We start from the raw sequence: 20419 nt of genomic DNA, 5'->3' as shown, positions 1-20419 counted from the left end.
TGACTTCAGGAAATCTAATTTTCACTTGTCATTAATTCAGATCAGCTTCAATTCTAGATTAGTATCAGTCCTGATGTCACATTAAGCTATCTGGTGGTTCAGGAGGAGGCCAGTAAGACAAAAGACCCACTACGATGAGAGAAAATTAAGACAACATTACTAAGGTTTCCTTCCGCAACCAATTTATTAAGTGGAGAAATGCGGAAAACTCCTCTCTTCAAATGCAAGTGCTTCTTGTCTATCATACGCAATCTTGAGAAAAAAAGAAGTCATGCAGGTGAAACCTGAAGTAATAGCGAGTCCAGACCATGCAGGTGCAACACAATGCAATGTCTGATAGTGGTGCAGGACCTACTCCCATGGGATTCTTAGAAGAAATTCCTTAAAGATGTTAAAGTTCGCTTTCCTCAAGTCCACAGTCACAATCTTACTTACTGACCTGTGTCCTCCTCATCCAATACTGAACTAATGAGCAAGTTCTTAAAAAGACTCAAATATTAGGCAATTAAATATTAATTAAACATCTCTCTTACAAGTACCTGTTACAATGGCTGCAGGGTGGTGGAGAGGAAGCTAGTAAAGGAGTACTTTGTGGGACTCTGAGGACATACAAATCCAAAGTCTGCATTAGGTGTATAATAAGTAATTAAAAGAAGCAACAAAACGTAAATCTTGTGGAAGCCCAGTTTCAGTAAAAAACAAACAAACTAAAAACCATGAAAATCACATTATACATTTACTGGACTTTTCCAAGGGAGCTGTGGTAATTTGAATAAAAGAAGATCTAATTTATTTTCTAAAGGCATTAAAAGAAGTCTATCAAATCCCTAAAGTACAAAGCTCTTTTGGCAGTAAAAAAAAGATCCTTGCAGAAATAAATTATCACTTAATAGAAAAAGGATAAAAAAAACCCCAAACATACTTTCAGTGGGTTTCTGTAGGATCTGTACCAGGGACAGCCTATGTCCAGCACTTTTCTAAACATCTGGAAAATGGCAGAGAACCATGACAAAATATGCTGACAAAAGCAGGGTAGCAAAAACATGCCAACAGTCCATAACACAGCATAGTAGATAAAATTAAAATGTTGATAGAACTCCCAATATTATTTTCATGGGGGAAAAAAATACAAGCCTAATTGTACATACAGGCATGATAGGGGAAAATCCTAACACTGAAATAGGTACTAGTCCTTGAAAGAAAATGTCTTTTTCAGTTCTGATTTAAGAAAACATTGGTCCAATGCTCAGTCAAGAAGCAAGGCTAACATTATGAAATATTATGAAAGGAATTTCCGCTGAAGGAAGCAGAAAATCATATTGACTGCTGAATAAACCTTCGGCTCCCCGTACAAAGAGTGGGACAGTAAAGTTGGAAGACATGTAAAACACTACATAAGAGAGATGAGCTATGACAGCAGACCATTGAATCAGGTCTTGTGATGCATTCATTAAAAGATGTGAAAATAGTTAACTTGTTAATAGATAGAAAATATCATATGAAATAAGCAAGCACCAGGCTAAAAGGAGGCAGACAGTAAGAGGAACTACTTCACTTGATATAAGAACAGTGCACCTCTGCCACAGATGCTTTATGTGACACTTTATACAGATTCTAAAACTATTAAGGCAAAGAATCAAAAAAACAAATAAGATTTATTCACACAAGGATACCACTTCTGAATTGCAATCACCAGAACAAAAGTAACATATCAGGGCACTATCCTTGCAAGCTTCTGCTGATCATATGTCCTTCCCTTTGCAAGTACTGTTAGCCATACCCAGAACTCAGATCTAAATTAATCTTCAGTAAAGGTCCTCCTGGCATTTCATAACTGAATTAAATGATATCTTCATTAAAAAAAATATATGCAGTTTTTATTTTTTGGGTTTATGTCAAATAAATTTTGTATATTAGCATCGAACTTATCCCAACGTAAATTAGTCTGTATGTAAACTTCCTTCACATGGCTTATAAAGAAAATGTCAAGAGAATTTGAGGCATGATTATAATTTATGCAAAATACCAAGATTAAATTATTTGTATGTTACCATGAACACACTGTCTTAATAATTCCGAAAATGCTACATGCATATTTATCTATATATATTATAAATCATCACAAACTATATTGAAGAAAAAACTTCCACAGATCATAATAATATTTCAATGGATCATAAAAATTGAGTACATTTTATTTCAATTATAACTTTAAATTATACCTTTATCTGGGTCCAACTGTTCCTGGGACAGAATACCACACAAAACTGGGTTCTTCCACACTCCCCTCTCTTGCGTAAGTGTTGTTAAAATGTGCAGTTCCCGGCTGCCATTTTCCATCAAGTTTTTATGAGCCACCTAAATAATATATTTTCCAAAACAAGGTATTGTTTAAAAAAGATATAAATAATGTGTCTTTCATACTCCTTTATACCTTATGTTATCAAATTAACACCTTATCAGATACAGACTTAAATGTATAACAATACAATCTTAACATTCAGCTTACGTAAGCTTTACTTCTGCCTCTACTGCCTAAGATAGAAGCTGAGAAACTGCAACAACTGAGTGCTTCAAACTCACCTTGAGATTTATTTACAGGGCTACTTCTGAAATTTCTGAAACTAAATTTTGAAATAGGCCCTCTCTTTTAAAAATTGGTGAGCAATTTCTTTAGTCCACATATTGTTCTGATAGCAGGTGCCTAAACTTTATCTTCTCAAACTCCTCAGCAGCTCAGTTTCTATGTACAGCATATGTACAGGAGACATTGAAAAAAATATTTTTATAATGTCGTAAGATTTTAGCTGTTAAGCTCTTTCTGCATGTTTCTATGCAAACATGATGAAACAGGCTGGAGTCTTAAAATCAATTAAAATACCTTCCACTGCAATTGTATACTAGAATAAATTCTGTGAGCAGATATACACTCAGGAGCAAACTAAATACCTGCAAAAATCTGTGGCTTAAGCAGCAATGCACAACTTACACTGGTCCTTTAAAATACAAAAAAAAAAAGCCAACCCAGAAATGGCTCGTTTTTCTTTTACTTTTCCTGCTCTCAAGGCTGTGGAACCCCTCAGCACCAAACACATCTCTTCAGAATTGATTTATATCAGGCAATTGCAAGTCAAAATTCACTCTCAAATAATCAGCCTTTCATCTTCCCATGTTATTTAGACTGAGAATCCTAAGGTAACTATATCTGTTTTTTTTCATTATTACTCTCTTCTCCTCCCTCCTCCTTTGTTCTTTTTAAAACTGTAGACTGGACCCCCCACTACATATTTCTGATAAATACTGAGAAGCAGAACTTGTTCCAACACCCTCCTTTAATGCAGTGCTCTAACCTTAGCCCGCCAGTGCCCTGTGAGAGAGAGATCTAAGAAGCCTTCAGTATCAACTGGTTTTTCATTCATAAGTTTCAAACATTCAACTATAGATAGTAAAGAATGACATATATGATAGTATTCATTTCTAAGAGTGTTAATAGTCAAATACATTTTAAAACACGAATTTTCTTTCAGTAATCTGTAAATATTTTTTTCTCCACAGCTGCTGCACACATCAAATAATACAATCCTACGTACTCTGCAATTACTACAGAGTACATAGTACTTCCAGCCAAAGGCCTTGATCCTTACAGATATCCTACGTAGTCAATATCCCTAGGTTTCCAAACCATTCTGAAAAGCTGTTAAGTCTCCATTTCATGAACCAAACCCACCTGTACAAAAGCCTGAAATTCTTCCCATTTATTTTCAGGTAAGTCCAGAGGCAGACATAGTAGAAGTTCAATACAGCTTCTGGAAGTCAAAAAGGAGTATTATTTGAGGCAATTGTTGACAAAGAAATTATGTCACCTTCACAATTCTTTATTCTAATATCAAAATTGTTCTTTGCAACACCAGCCATGAAACAGTTTGCTTCCTTGAACACATTAAGAGGTCATGAACACTCTTGCAGAAACTGTAAAAGCAAATTCTCTAAAAGACACCATTAAAAAAAGAAATCATTGAATCCAACCCTGTAAATTCTTGTGCAAATTGATGCACTTTCAGATAGTACGCGGATCACTAATAGCAAAGTGTTTCAAACCAGGAATGTTGTCTTGTCCTAGGTCAGGAATCCTTCTTGCCTCAATTACAACAAGATATTCTCCCTTACATACAGCATCCACCTACTGGGAGGTAGGTGCTGAGAACTGGACTGGGGAAGTGTTTAAGCATTGAAAAGTTAATACCATACAGACTGGTTTTAGCAACCAAAAAAAACATACTCACAGTGCTAAACGTTCAAGCACAAAGGCTACGTTTTCACACTCAGAGGTAAGGTAAGGTCGTGCTTTAACATAACTTCGGATAGCCACCGTGTACACCTCCAACAGAGGCAGAGGATCTTCTGATGTCTTCCACTTTTCTGCATATTCCAACAAAGTCTATTTAGGAAAAGGAAAAAAACCAATCCAAAAATCAGGAATAAATATAAGTTTGAAATTTTATATTTCTCACTAGTAGATCTCTTTAATATGAATTACAGATTCTCAACACATACTTTTTTTTCCTTAAAATTTACTGTTTCATTAAAAACTGACGCTTAAAGACTCCACACACAGTCATTCTCTGATAATATAAAAACTGACACTTCCTCCCTGTGATATCATCATATGATTCATTTTACATTCCTGTTTTCCAAATACAGAAGCCTGAAGAGCATATCTTAGTTAAGGGACTGAAAACTCAGACATTTATCTCTATAGTTCAGCTTCTAAAGCAGGTAAATTTGAAAGTACTAGTCTTTATATCTTAACTTCTTTACTTCCATGAACAGTTTTACTTTCCCCCTGCTTTGCCACCTTGAAGATACAGGTATTTTCAGGACAATGCTTTTTACATGGCTCTGAAAGGACTATGTTCTATGCATTTTAAGGACACCATTTGTACATCAAAAACTCATTAGTAAAAAGATTGCTTTCCTACTTGCCACATGAACACCAGTGATTTCAAACTAAAACTCATGAGAGTGATGAAACAAAAGCCACCAACCCAAGTGCAGAAGATTTCTATCCACTTCAGTCAGGGCCAGGGGACTCAGACACACATTTAGGCAAAGTAGATAATAAGGTTCTCCAGTCAACATCACAACCACATCCCCCATGGATCTCTCCTATCATGCCTAGGGTAACTTGATGGATTGCAAACTAATTCCTACACCATGGCAGGCTGCATGGAGAGTCTGTCATATTACAATAACCAATTTTGCTGTTTGCTTCTTGAGGAGCCATAACACACAATTGAGAGTAAGAGAGAGCAGTTTTGGTTGTCTGACGCCCTGCTGAAAGCAGGATCATTATAATATATTGTTTGGAGGAATATGTTGGTGAAGCTGTGTATATACCAAAGAACAGAGACTCTAAAGCCTTTTTGGGCAACCTGTTTTTGAATGTTTAGAATCCCATTTATTAGGATTTTCCTCCACCAGTACCTAGTGAAGCAGTCCCACAGAGGGATTAATCCCCCTCAAACTGGTGCTAGCATAGCTGAGGGTGTAGCAGGTCCTTAGACAGGGCATATTGGAGCTGCTCAGGAGAACAAGTGGGCTGGTGAAACAGAGCTGATCCCAAGCCTCTACTGCTGCATGGGGCTACTCCCTCCCAACCCCCAGCTTTGTGCTCACCTTAGCCAGACTATGTGTCACTGCATTCCCCCTGGATGCTAAGCTCCCTCCCAACAGTCCCTCTGACCTCCCTTACCTTGCTTGGATAAACAAGCTAACAATATTAGCAAACACTATTTCAGAACCACTTGGAAATTTTGCTCAATGTACTAGAGTAATCAGATCAGAACAAAGCAGTTGCCTTCAAAGAATCTTGAAAGAAAACTCCAGTGAAGAGCCTCTCTTTATCCTAATACTCTCATAACCAGAAGCACTATGATTTCCATTACTGACTTGTCACACGCGACCTGTTTAAGGATGCTACTGGCAAAACAGCAAAGCTGAACAAAAAACAGCCCAGGAAAGTATACTTTATATTCTTCACTTTTTGGGTCTTGGGGCAATGTTTTATATGGAAAAGGCAGTAACTTCTTCCCTTTGTCCAGCTGATATAAGTAGTCACATTAAAAGAGTGAATAGCATAAGCTTCAGTTTACATGAATGCCACAGACCTGTAAAAGTAGTCCAATCTCCACAAATTGATATTGTTTCTTGTTAAGAATTCACTAGAGCAATCAATACTGCACCTTTCAAAGTACAGTACTCACAGAAAATTTATAATAAAAAGCACGGTGAAGTTGGTAGCACTACCACACAGTGATATAATCCTTTTTCCTTACGGAGTAAGCTTTTTCTTCTTTTAAGTGCTTTGGAATGACTTGCATTTTTGTACTGGAGAAAACACCACACAACTGCTTTTTGTTAAAAGAGTATTACAGCTTAACCAATTTCACACTTGCTTAAAAGACAATTTCCCCAGTAAAGGGAATATGTGAAAACAAGTTGCTGGTGAGACTGAATAAAAGAGGGACAAACATGGTAATTTGAAATTCAGCACACTTTACTGTTCATATTGATTCACAGACATGCTTGGAAAACTCTTTGCATTAGTTTGGAATGCTACTTAGTTCAGACAATTAGCTTTGTAATTAGAGATAGTTAAAATTAACACTGTTACCCCAAATTACTTTCCTTTCTAATTAATTTGAAAAAAATATGCTCCTCTTTTTAGACTGAATATATATTAAAAAAGCCCCAAACCACAATACTAGCTGATCTCCCAAGTGGTAGCTAACATATAAGAACAAAGCAGTAACAGCATAAACTACCATTCAATTTTACCCATCTTTTATCCAAACTGTCCAAATTTGCTACAACTGGCCTGGAAGCCAAAAAGCCAAATCTGGCAAAGTAACTTCTGTTAGTAAATTAAGTCGATATTTAAGAATTTGATCTATGAAGTCATGAATCCTCTTTAATACTTGAAACACCATGTTATTACTTGATGTAAACTTCATTCTGAATGTGGCCCAAGTATTTTTGCTCATCTCCTCTTCAAAAGAACACAGCAAACAACAAGATTAATGCAAGCTTTGGCAAATGAAGGACATTTCCAACTTGGCTACCTAGCCAGGACAACAGAACTTGGAAGTGTCTCTTAAGTGTTGAGGACAAGAAGGAAGAAGGGGTAAGAAAAAAGGAGGAGGTAGGAAGATACAACTAAACAGTTATCTAAATGTGACTGAAGAATATCCAGAATATTCTCAGCTGCCATTGCAAAGATGAGAAACTAAGGAGGAAACTGACAGTCTCAGTATAGAGACACTGATTCATAATATGACAAGTGACCACTGAGACCTCTAACAACAAGATCAGGAGATCTCAAATTTCATGGTAGGTGGTCAGCATGCTAAAGAACCTCCAGCTAGGCAGTATCACCATCCAATCTACAGATGGGGGTACTCATTATGACAGAACTCAACTGGAATTCTCCCAGATAAAAAGGAACCTTGCAGAAATACCATGTAGTCATTAAAACCAGAAAATTGGATGAGAGAAGAATTATAAAAGCACTTACAGAAACTATGACACTCCAGTGAAGACCACTACAATCCACATTCAGATTATTAAGACTAAACTGAAGCAAATAAAATATCGTTTTTAAGATAGAAAATTCAGTAGCAGTTAGTCAAAAATAGATATAATCAACAGATTGGCAAATTCTCAGAATACACCATCTAACAAAAAGTATTCGGAGTGTTGGTGACCTGTTACTATCATCTCTTAAAAGCGGCAAACACACTGTAAAAAGCAAGAAGAGTTTGCACTATAACATACTGGCACTAATTTCAGCATTAAATTGTGCTATTTTTGTCTCATATATATAGATCAGCCACTTCCAAGCCTTTATGTGAACTATATCAAGCATTTACACCCACCACACCCTTCAAAAATATTCGTTACTATGACAGATTTCCTTGTCTGGATGTCTCTAGACTATACAGCAGTGCCATTTTACAAAGAAAATCAAATTCATTCTGCTTTGCTTAATGAATCAGTGTTGTGCTCTGCTTACAACCATAAAAAGAAAGAATTTTACCCCCAGCCCTGGGCCCCATTAAGTTATTTATCTCCCTAGTCGGGACATGCTTGTTAATCAAGCCAAGTACTGTATTCCAAGCACAGCAGCAAAAGTTTTGTTCCTCTGTGAGACTGAAATAGGCATTTTATTTTAGCAGCAGCTTACACAGTCAAGAATCCTCCAAAACTGGAATAATCTTGACCTGTACAATAAAAATAAATATGTACTATACCTGTGATTTCAACTGTGGAAAATGTATAGCCACAGGTTAATTCAGACAATTTTCAATCTTTAACAGAACCCTTACAAGAATGTTGCTGTAGCAACCCACCCACTAGAAGATGGTTTACTGAACAATCTTTGCTAAAACTAGCCCTACAACACCAAAGCAGTGGTAAAATGTGTTTCATATTAAAAGGCAGCACTGTTTACTGTTAACAGGAGTTACACATGTACACCTACATCTCTCTTCAGCTCTGAAGAACAGATTCTTACCCTGAACACACCTGAATAAGGTAAGCTTACTTAAATATATGTAAGGACATGACTGGGACTGTCATTTTCATTCCCTGCTACACCCAAAGGACTAAGAGGCTGCGAAAGTGACAGCCGGTGGTCACACAGGTAAGATGCACTTCTCAAACAACTCCAAGAACTAGCAAAACCTTTATTTCAGTGACTTTCTCCAAGCACATCCACATAGGAGAAAAGCCCAAACAACAAGCTCAACACAATTGCATTATATGGAGATGAATCTTAGAGAGCTGCATACAAAGAGCGGCTGAAGGAGCTCCCTCCACGAAAAAAACTCCACAGTGGCAGAAGCAGCAAAGCAATGACCGAGCTCCACGCACACAGGCAGGTGCAGGAACTCCAGCACTTCTCAGTGAGATCACTCTGCTGCTTGCTGCTCACAAGGAGCATTCCCACAGAGACGGGGCTCCCCTTGCCACAACAAAGCGTCTCACTCCTCCAGTACCTTCTAACAACCAATTGACAGGAAAGAGCAGCTGTTTTCAGAGGAACCACCAATAGCCTGATTCAAGAAAACAGGTGAAGAATGGCTACAGTTCTGCCATCACCAACAGAAATTTCAAAGGAAAGTGAGGGTTCCAGTCAAGAAAGGGTAACTGAAGAAAACCAGCGAAGCAAGGCTCCCATATGAGCCATGTGCATGATTTAACACTGTTTTTCTTGGCTTAAGATTCTGGCCTGTAAAGGCAACCGGCATGTTCTAATAACCAGGGCAACTCACAGCTTGTATCCCTAGATGATGGATCATGAGGAAACAAAAATGAATTTGAGATCCTGAGTTTGGTATCATCATACAGAAGAAGATGCAGAGAGATGCCATACACTGTGATGAGCCTGAAAACATAACCACTTGAGTCAAATCAAGTTCCACTGCCTGCTTTGGACAGGTTTAGGATTGGATGTTTAGGATTAAAGGGACTGAAAGAAGACATATAACATAATTTGATCCAGAGTAAGTGTCCCTTAGGACTTTGTCTTGGGACCAGTGCTTTTCAATATCTTCATCCATGATGCAGACACTGAGATCAAGTGCACCCTCAGCAAGTTTACAGATGATAAAAAGCTGAATGGTGTAGTTGACACAACAGAAGAAAGGGAGGCAAGTTCAAGAGGGACTTGGACAAGCTTGAGAACTAGGCCTACAAGAACATCATGAAGTGCAACAAGTCCAAGGTGCTGCACCTGGGTCAGGGTAACCCCAGACATGAACATGAACTGGGAGAAGTCATTGAGAGCAGCCCTGAGGAAAAGGACTTGGTTGTTCTCATGGATAAAAAGGTGAATATATGCCAGTAAGGTGTGCTCACAGCCCAGAGAGCCAACTGCATCCTGGGCTGCATCGAAAGAGGTGTGGCCAGCTGGTCAAGGGAGGGGATTCTCTCTCTCTATTGTGAGTCCTTTTGAGATCCAGGCTGGAGTGCTGCATCCAGCTCTGTGGTCTTCAGCACAAGACAGACATGGACCTGGTTGAGCAACTCCAGAGGAGGCCACACAGATGAACAGAGGAATAGAGCAGCACTCCTATGAATAAAGGCTGAGAAAGCTGTTGATCAGCATACAGAAGACTTTGGAGAGATTTCACTGTGGCCTCCCAGTATCTTAAGTGGGCTCATAAAAATGTGGGGGAGAGAAATTTTGTACTGGAGTAGTAACAGGACAAGGGGCAATGGTTTTAACTGAAAGCGGACATTGATGTTAGATTAGATGTTAGAAAGAAATTCTTTACTCAGGTGTTGAAGCTAGAGGTCTCATCCCAGGCACTGCTCAAGGCTGGGTTGGATGGGTCCTGTGTAACCTGATCTAGTGAATGGCATCCCTGTCCATGGCCTGGAACTAGATGACCTTTAAGGTCCCTTTCAACCCAAACCATTGTATGATTCAATAAATTTTGTACAATCGGGTTCCTCAGGTGGTCATGAGCCTAACCTTCACTCAAGAGACTTATGGTGAGACAATACATGAAAATGATTTGTGCTATCTTCTTCCCTACAAGATCATAACCTAGAGAAATTAAAAAGCAGGGGAAGAGATATAACCATGATTTCTTTCAGTATTTGAATAACTGAAGTTTGTCTGTTTAAGCCTGCAAGTTTATTAGACTAATAAGGAAAGATCTCACACAATTATTCTTGCTAAAGGTAGCTTAAAAATATCAATTGCCAGAATATTTAGTATTCCTTTTCCAGAAAGCACACAAGAAAGTGTTTCTTGCCAAAATCATACGTCATTTTTCAGACATTCTGAAAAGCAGACAATTCTCTTAATTTAGCTTGTAACAACAGAGATACACAATGAATTAAGTCAATGGTCAGTCCATAACCTGAAAGACAAGGACTTACTTTTTTTGAAGGAATAAATCGCCTTACCATGGCAATACTATTATCTGACAATAAGACATGGGGAGTGAGATAATGTTCTTTGTGAACAGTTGGCTTCTACATTAGATTGTGTTAGAAAATCAGATCTAGTACCAGACACTGCTTTTTAAATACATACAACTAAAGCAAAAGGAAATATTTTATAGTACCACACACGTACTGCTTGAGTACTACTCATCATCTAGAAGATGTTTTCTTTTTCCATGCAAACTGAGGAAAAACAAGGCTGTATGTATTTCCCTTAGTTCATGAAATATATTGCCTGTGGTCAACTAAAGAACAGCACAAAAAGGGAATGGTAATTAATGGTAATTCTAATATTGACCTTTAAAAGCTCCACGCTACTATCTGCTTGCAATTATTTCAACTCTTGCTTCCTCAAATTTCTTGTGTAACACTTCAGATGAGCAAGAACTATCTTTCAAATACAAACAGCTGTATTTTAAGAATGTAATGCACAATCATATTCTCACTCCTGCTTGTCAATGTGGAAGTTACTAAAACATGCAATGATGAGCCACGAGAAGTAGGCAAAGCAAGACACTAGAGCAGTAAGGGTATGAAAATACTGAATGTGTCTATTGAAAAATCTTCCTATGCGATCCGACTGCTGCTGAATGTGAAGAACACTGACAATGCAGCCACACTGACCTGTGAAGAAAACAGAACAGATGATGCCTCCTGGTTTTGTATTACCAGCACAATCCTCTCTTTGTATTACAAAGCTGGTGTAACCCTGAAGGTAAGCTAAAAGACTCTTAACATTTAAACCTAAACTGAAATTAAAATGGAAATGTATCCCTATATTCTGTACCTTACGCAATTACTCATTCCTGAACTGCCATCCTTCTGCTTTTGACACTTTAAAAGTAATTTTACTGAAGCTTAGAAAAGTGAGATTTACTACATCTCTAGAAAAGATGTTTCCCCCTTCATGATTTTGTACTGCATTTTTGTCACCTTCTGCACTGATCTCCACACCTTGCAGATAATCACTAAACGAAGACGTGGATTTAAAAGTCTGACTAGTAGGGCCAGATGATTTCTCTCTGCTGTATGCCTTCTCCAACAAAGGAGCTGTATACTATTCAATTACCAAAATAACCCAATTATTTGATTATAATTGATAATAAGACTATAATAAGATTAAAGACACCCCCCCCAAATACTAACTCCAAGGGTCTATAATCTTAAGTCAGTTTTCACTTCCAAAACTGCAACCTATCTGCTTCTCCCTGAAAAAGTATTTCCCATGCATGTGCTTCACATTGCTGACCTTTCAGGTATGGTAATCACAAGCTACAACTAACTGCTTACGTTTAACTATTACTCAAAAGAAAACAGAAGAAGATTCAAAACTGCTGGATAAACTTTCCTCTCCCAGGGGAGTTAAGAGCACCATGAAATATTCAGTAAAGTTCTTGCAGTATCCATGGCTCCACGAGGACTGTTCATCAGTACTGGAACGTGCACACAGACACAACTCTCTGCTTGAACTTGAGAAGTCTCCACCAGTCACATCTTGCCAGTAGATAAGCTCACTGTCAATTCTTGCATCCAGGACCAGTATCTTAAGTATCTTAAGAGGAAACACTGAGGAATCTTAGATGTACAGCACTCCATTGCAGAAGCATGCAAGGCAACTGTGCACAAGCACAGTTCCCAGATGGTGTCACATTAAGGGTGTGCACACATCCTGATACTAGGCTAACCAAGCATTTTGAGGTCTCACTACATTTTGGGCAGCTAGACCATCAGATACAGAAACTTCTAAAAACATTTCATAAATATATAGGTTTATACAGTTACTTTGAGATATCCAAGATGAACACATTTCTTTAAAAAAATTAATATATTGGCGCTTTTTAACACCAATAAATTCACTGCTGAAATTCCTACATGAAATATAAATGAACAGAAAGGTTTTTTTAAAAAAAATCTGAATTATATTCTAACTGCAATATAAATAAATAAATAAAGCTGTTATAAATAACTTTATTAAACATGCATAAATTCCTCAGACCAAGAACAGAACAATACAGTGAGAAATAAAACATCTTTAAAAAAGGAGTCCAAAAAACGCTGAATGTCCACTAAAACACTGCTTTCTAGGAATAAAGACAACAGAATGAAATGCTCTCCAGTTTTTTTAGGATAGCCAGGAAAAAATTTCTCAGACATGCAGAGGTAACAAGCCCTTGAATGGCAACAGAGAATGGGTACTGGAGAAAATGCTAGAAATTGCAAGACAGATTAGTCCCTGACAAAGGCCCTGAATCCTAAGAGATGGAACACAAGGAATATGCTGGCTTGATGTGGATTCTTAATCAAGTAGCTAGGTATCATGACATTGATGCTATCTTCTGACTTAACAATAGCAGAATAAATAATTGGTTTGTTTGGGTGGTTTTCTGGGAAATCTATTACACTGATTCTTGGGCTGAGGCTAAACATTTATCTCATTCAAGACAAGTTTATTTTTGAAAGCTGTATTTTTCAGAGTAAAACTGTGAGCCTGAAGCATAAGCTCACTGACTACTACAACCAATAAAGAACTAAGCATGTGATCAAGACAGCATTGTTCAAATTCCTGGAAAGCTGATAACAGTCTACTTTTAAGGTCAATTTATGATAGCTTTCAAACCAAGCCAGGCTTCTGGCCTTGAGTTTTTTGTGCAATTCCAGCCCTGTGCTAGTATCATTACTGGATCACATGAAAAGTCACAGAACAGAACTAGTAAAATAGAAATAAACCTGCAAGTAAGTTAATGGATCTCTCCCTTCCATGTGGAGCATCAATCCTGGTTTGCAATAGTAAAATCATCCCCACCCCAAGAATTCGGTGTAAAATAACTCAATTAGAAGATGACTAGGATGATAGCAGGCATGACCAATGAGCACAAGACCATGCACTGGGCAATCATCCTCACAGCTTCTATAAAGGAATTGCCTCAAGAAGCATTTCCAGACTATCAGAACTTAAATGAACACAGCAACACTGCCTGTGATGCCTCTCTCAGGTAAGGAAAATGAACAGACGGGTTCAGAATAGCTTTATAATATGTGTTCTTTTTAACTAAGTATCTGAGATACTAAAAAAAAAATTAAAAGTCCAAATTTAGACATATCTGGAGTCAAGAAGATTTTATACCAATACATGCATGCCAGATGATGTCTTTGTGAAGTCCCACAGCAAAGTTACATCCTAAAGAGACACACACAAAAAAAAATATCTTTACAGTTATAAACTACAATTATTCTCAGCCTTCATGAGCTAAAGCTTCTAGAGATGAAAACTATCTTTTACTTTTGTAATTTCTCTCCTTGCCTTTCTCTCCACCTTGTTGTTCAGTGTTTTACCAGAAGATGGAGAACAAGACCTTCATCACATAAAAAACCAACTGCTGCAACTTTTTTTTTTTTAAACTGTGAGGTTAAGGCTCCCATGAAAAGTTCCCACCTTATTTGAGGAAAGTGAAGGCAGCTAAGGAATTGCTGGGATGCAACCAGCATTTGCATTCACTTTGTATAAGTACTAACTACCCTACTAAGATGTCAAATAAACAGAGTATTCAAGCAAAAGCTCAAGCAGTTCTTGAGCTAGTTTTGCATGCTGAAAAAACCCTTACTTCCCTGACTACTTTAAACCAAGTCTACCACAGATTGCCCATTAGTCATTAGAAACAAATACTGCAACATGATGTTTAAAGCATTTAAGAGTAAACTAAATGGTTACATAGTATAAAACCCATCTCTTGCCCATTTAAAAAAGTACAGGGGAAAAGGAGGGAAAAAAATCACAAGTATCTATTACTTTCACTGCGGTATGACAACCTTCTGATCAAGACATTCTTCACATCACCATGATCATAATCAATATTTAATTTTCCTTTCACCTTTGTCTCCAACAGAAAAACTGAAACATAAATGACCTGCTTCCATTTTGTTTTCAAGTTGGGATACCCAACAGGCAATTTTACAGATTTTGAGGTTATAACAAAACTTTCACAGAAAAACACAGATATTTCAAACCTTTCCACAAGTATCAGACTTAACAGCACCCATCTGAAATATTGCTGCTATCACAAATTTGCCATAATAAAAACAACAAAACCAGTTTTTATTTATTTAGAACAGTACACAGAGAAGTTACTTTACATCAAAACAACACAGCACTGCACTTCTAAATAATTTCCAAAGCAGTTTAATGATGCAAATTAAAACTGGCACTACTTAACTGATTCAGTATTTGTTTACCAAGGCTTAGCACTGTTACCTTGATTTTGTAGCTACACAAGTGATGCAAGAATATTAGCTCTTTCATATTTGTTATTATAATACAAAACAAACCAGAACCAAACAGCAGAACTCCAGCAGGTACACAGTATCAGACCGCGCATACGAAACTATGGATGACAATCTAATGCGATTGTATTTTCTACAGGACAAATGATGGTTATGATCAAAGAACATCAATCTCAATCTGTACTCAATTTTTATTTTTAAAACTTATCAAGATTTTAATTTATTTATAGGCTATTTTTACTTGAATGTGTGTCTGAATTGCTTCACAATAAAGTTTTTAAGCAAAGTATAGCTCTAGAAAGCCAAGACTCCCGTTTGGCTGAAGAATCAGATGATGACGCTTTAATTCTAATGGAGATATTGACTTGTGCCCAGAAGAGAGGACTGAAGCCAGACTCCTAATTCTATCACTTACTACAAGATCGTATTTAAGCAATTGTTTTCACTCTCAGTTTCTGCAGCATGGTACAGAGCTATCCAATTTTTTTCCCATTACAACTCTTCCACTGACAGGCTGCAGTTTCAATCTGTGCTTCTTTTTCATTTCCCTTCAAACAGAAAACTCCAGCTGCTTTCACTCTTTGCAAAGCCATCCTAACATCACTGGCTTCTCTACCCTGCAACTAAAAGCAAGTGAAAGTCATGCCAAGATTAGCAAGTACTGAATCAGTGAGTCAAGACAGACTCATTCAGAGATGAAGTTCAAAACCAGAATCTGAGTTTGCCAGTTAGGTTCTGGTCCACAAAAAGCTCACAAGGACTATACCATTCCAGTGCAATGCACAAGGAGTGGATAATACAGCAGAAAAGAGGGTTCTGAGAACCCAAGCCTCCAGTGAACCCATCAAAGACTGGCATTCAGCTGGTTCCATTAACTGGATGCCCACTAGCAGGTGAAGTAGACTGCAACTGCTTCTGGAACAGAGCTTCTGGTTTAGTTTCATCCAAAAGACATTAAAATTTCTACACTACAAAGCTGTTCCACTATGTAAAAAGAAGTGTGCTAACAGGGATGATCATAACACTTTCAAATCAAACCCCATGTCTGATCCAGAGTATCAACATATAGGAACTCAGTCTTTTTGTTCACATGTATCCTCTAAAACTGTTCTTTCAACCACTGTCACATCTCATTCATCTACTGAAGAGACTTTCAGAGCACTAAAAGCAAGTTTTGTTAGACTGTATGAGCAGGTATGTTTTCATACTCTTGTCTGTATAGCAGTGTTTCTCCTTACATTGGCAAAAAAAAAGACCACCTGAGCTCTGCTCACCACCCCTGTATTTCAAGTACCACCTACAAGGTAGCACTGGTTTTTGTTACTGGTACCTTCAGAGCCCAGATACACAGGTATGCACTCTGTGATATAGATACCCATCACTTAATAAGACCTGATTTTTTTGGCGCTATCTAACAAAGGAAACATGAGCTCAAATGCCTTCAAGTACTAGTTTCCAGAACAAGTTTCCTTTTAAAGATAATCCATAAAAGTGTTGCAAAGCTCTATCTACCTACAAGTCCTTTTTAATAAACATTCTCCCCCCACCATCCTCTTAATTTTTTTTATTCTCAGACTAACCAAGTAAATCTAAAACCTTTCCTATCAAACCAGAATACAAAGAAATAACTGATCTATAACTGTACCTTTTTTGTTTTGGTGGCAAAGCTGCAAAAATTAACCGTATACATCTAGGTTTTGCGCTCAAGCTCCACCAGAAAAGGAGCTTCACAGAAACAGCAAAAAAAATCAAGACATGCAGCAACTCATTCCTCTGTTCATATTTAAGGAAAGCTATCCTCCCTGGAGACTTTTTAGAGACAACCGTTAAGTTCAGAACACAGAACAGGTAATTGTTAAAGAACTGATACTACTTGCTGACTAATTTTGATTTGTTAGAAAGAATTAGAATACTTTTGAAATCCAGTAAATGTAACCAACTACCCTTCAATGAATGATTCATTTTCTCAGTCTGTTCAACCACTACACATTCATACATATATTCAGTAGCTTATAACGTAACTACATATTATGTGGTTTATTATGCAAAATAAGTTGAATATCATTCCACAAAAATTACAAAATATTGAAGCTGAACAAAGACAAAGTTAGTAAGAAGCACCATTAACTACTTTTTAACTCTCGCCTAAAGAGATTCTCCTCAAATAACCACATCTACTTAGGTCTCTTTTGTGGATATATATATATATTTTTAAATAAAACTCATTGCAGCTTTAGTTACCATTGATAAGCAATTACTAAACAGATTTCAATGATTCTGAAAATGCAGGAGTGAACTGAGTATTTGAACTCTTCTCCCCCTACACATAGTTGCACCACCAAAGGCGTTAATGACCTTGATGACTTCTTAAAACTACTTGCCTTAACTCTCAAGGTTGTACGTCTCTAGCCTCAAGCCAAGTTAAGACTAATGGTGGGAAGAATCCATGTTATAATCTTAAGAGTAAGTTTCCTTATCAACTTCTTGAGGATTTCTTTAAACTATTGTTATAATTCGTTTTTTAGGAACATTAGCACCTTGGGGTGCTCTTTGGCACACAAACACGAAGTTAACTATGCCTCTAATACAACTACTTATACTTCACTAGGCAGGTAATGTAACAGCAACAAAAATGTCAAGTTTGTCCTCTGATGCATATAACTGAGTAGCAGGGAAATACCACTACCCTCAATTTACAGATATGAAACCAAAAGCTGTAACTATGCTGTTGGAAAATATGTTTATATTTTCAAGGAAAAGTCTGTTGGAGGAAGGTTTGAAAAAAGCACCTCATCAGATACAGAAGCAGAAATAGAACAGCTTGTGTGGCTATACTACAACTCTCACAGTAATTATGTCATCTACCATCACCCAGAAAGTTTAAAAAAAAAAACCCACAGGAAGGGAACACAACTGAATGTTAACTACTAAACACTGAACCTTCTCTTAACTGACAGAGAAGTTTCTCTCCCCAAATATAAGTTAAAAGGCACATGGAATTTGCATGCTTTTCATCTGAACATGCTGAACACATACTGAATGAGCTCAGTTTGCTAATTATTAAACTGAAAGAGGCAAAACAAAAGCAAAATTACCTTGGTACAATTTGTCCCATTATTTTTAAGGCACTATTTTGCTTATAATTCAAACTCCAGCTAGTTTTAGAAAAAGACCTAGGAAAACCTAGATAACTAATGGAGAGCTTCTGGTTACATCCATGAACTATTTTAGAACAAATAAGTTATTTAAAACATCAGTAAATAACTTCATTAAGCCTCATACTTCACAACATTTTGCATTTAACAGGCTCTTTCTGATCTGGTCATTGGTATATAATTTCTCTCTTGAATCCTAACATAAGTGAACTTGCTATAGTTCTAGGCTACATTTTTCTCTATTCAGCTATTCAATCATGTCTCAATTCAATGTTGTCATCCCAACATTCATATTTTACTCTGTTTAGTTAAAAAGAGCATTCAGCAGTTGGCTATTAAACAAGCATTTCATGAATGTGGCGGGATGTTCATTACAGTAAACTTTCATCCACTGCCAGGAAATGTAATTTACCTATTCTTTTAATTATCAGACTGGCATATGGGCAGATTAAAAATAGGAATACAGCCAGAAATAACTGTGTCTAATCTGGAAATATTTACATTTCCTGCAGCATAGGTGACTTAAACCTGCTCTCTCATCCAGTGAAATGAGACATTATGATATTTCTTTAGTTCAACTGCATTATTTTTGTATTAGCTGTCTTTATCAGATGAATGCAACTTCTCCCACTGCTACTTCAAACCCTTTTAATTCTGATGATAACTTAATTGATAATCTCCATCCTCAGTAGAAAGATTACTCAACTGCAATTTTAAACTTGTATATTCAGCGCAGTCAAATTGGCACCCAAAAGAATGCCTTCCATCTGATCGACATTTCTGGTGAAAGAACAAGGCAACATCTACCACACTGTGCCTAATAACCACCAGTGTCCTTTTACCAGTGTCAAAGTACTGCCACTATGTCCAGATGTGGGAAAGGAGTGGAGCCAATGCCATGCCTTCTGCTGAATGTGTTGGCAAACCTGAGCAGAACTCTTAAACTCCTGCCATCACACTGACACGGTGACCAAGTCTGGCTGGGTATCCAAAAGCAGGGTTCAGTTGTACACAAGTTTCAACAAAAACATTAGGCAAGTTCCCAGTCTGTAGAATGAGGATAATGAAGTTCCACCATCTTTACTATTACAGATTCATAAGCATGAGTTACTTTTTATTCCTGTAATTCTCTTCATAAGAGAAACCCTCCAATGATTAAAAACAAAAATGAAGTTCAGATTGTGTCTTTTGTGATTATGAACATTTAATCTCTTCTTGTACCCATCCTTGTGTTCATTTCTGTTATAAAACAGTATATTATCACAGGCTCCTGAAACAAGCAATCTAAGACAGGACCAGCATTGGTGGAAGCTGGACTTAAGTAGTGTTTGATGCTCTGCTGCATTGACATGCTTGTCTCCAAATTGGAGATGCATGGATTTGCTGGATGGACCACACTGTGGATAAAGAACTGGCTGGATGGCCACATGCCAAGAGTTATGGTCAATGGCTCATTGTCCACATGGAAAACAGTGGTGCCCCTCAAAGGTCAGTAGTTGAGCTGATTCAACATCTTTGATGGAGAGTTGGACCGAGTGCACCCTCAGCAAATTTACTGATAACACCAAGCTGTGTGGTGCAGTCGGTGTGCTGGAGGGAAGGGATGCCAATCAGAGGTACCCTGACAGAATGGAGATATGGGCTGTGCAAATCTCATGGAGTTCAACAAAGAGATGCAAGGTTCTACACCTGGGTCATGGCAATCCCAGGCACACTGACAAGCTGGGCAGAGAAGTGACTGGGAGTAGCGCTGCAGAGAAAGATTTGCGGATGATAGACAACATGAGCCAGCAGTGTGAGCTCACAGCCCAGAAAGCCAGATGGAATCCTGGCCTGCATCAAAAGAAGCATGGCCAGCAGGTCAAAGGAGGTGATTCTTCCCCTTTATTCTGCTCTTGTGGGACCCCATCCACATTATTGCATCCAATTCTGGGTTCCCAACATAAGAAGGACACGGAATTGTTAGAGCA

General features: G+C 37.6%; 1 protein-coding gene across 2 annotated transcripts in view; it reads right to left on the bottom strand.

Moving 5' to 3' along the window:
• The window catches only part of ZNF292 (zinc finger protein 292), a 53093-nt gene that overhangs the window by 22765 nt on the left and 9909 nt on the right, over positions 1–20419 (bottom strand). For both annotated transcript variants that reach the window (XM_086876485.1, XM_086876486.1), the window contains exons 2-4: positions 4284–4438; positions 3728–3806; positions 2223–2358 (exon numbers count right to left, since the gene is read on the bottom strand). In XM_086876485.1, the coding sequence (XP_086732611.1) occupies positions 2223–2358; positions 3728–3806; positions 4284–4438 (370 nt within the window). The remainder of the gene's footprint in view (positions 1–2222; positions 2359–3727; positions 3807–4283; positions 4439–20419) is intronic.

The sequence above is a fragment of the Cyanistes caeruleus genome, chromosome 2, assembly GCF_971803275.1.
Source record: "Cyanistes caeruleus chromosome 2, bCyaCae1.hap1.1, whole genome shotgun sequence".
Lineage (NCBI taxonomy): Eukaryota > Metazoa > Chordata > Aves > Passeriformes > Paridae > Cyanistes > Cyanistes caeruleus.
Note: the sequence above shows the minus strand (reverse complement) of the source record. Positions and strands in the feature narration are given on the sequence as shown.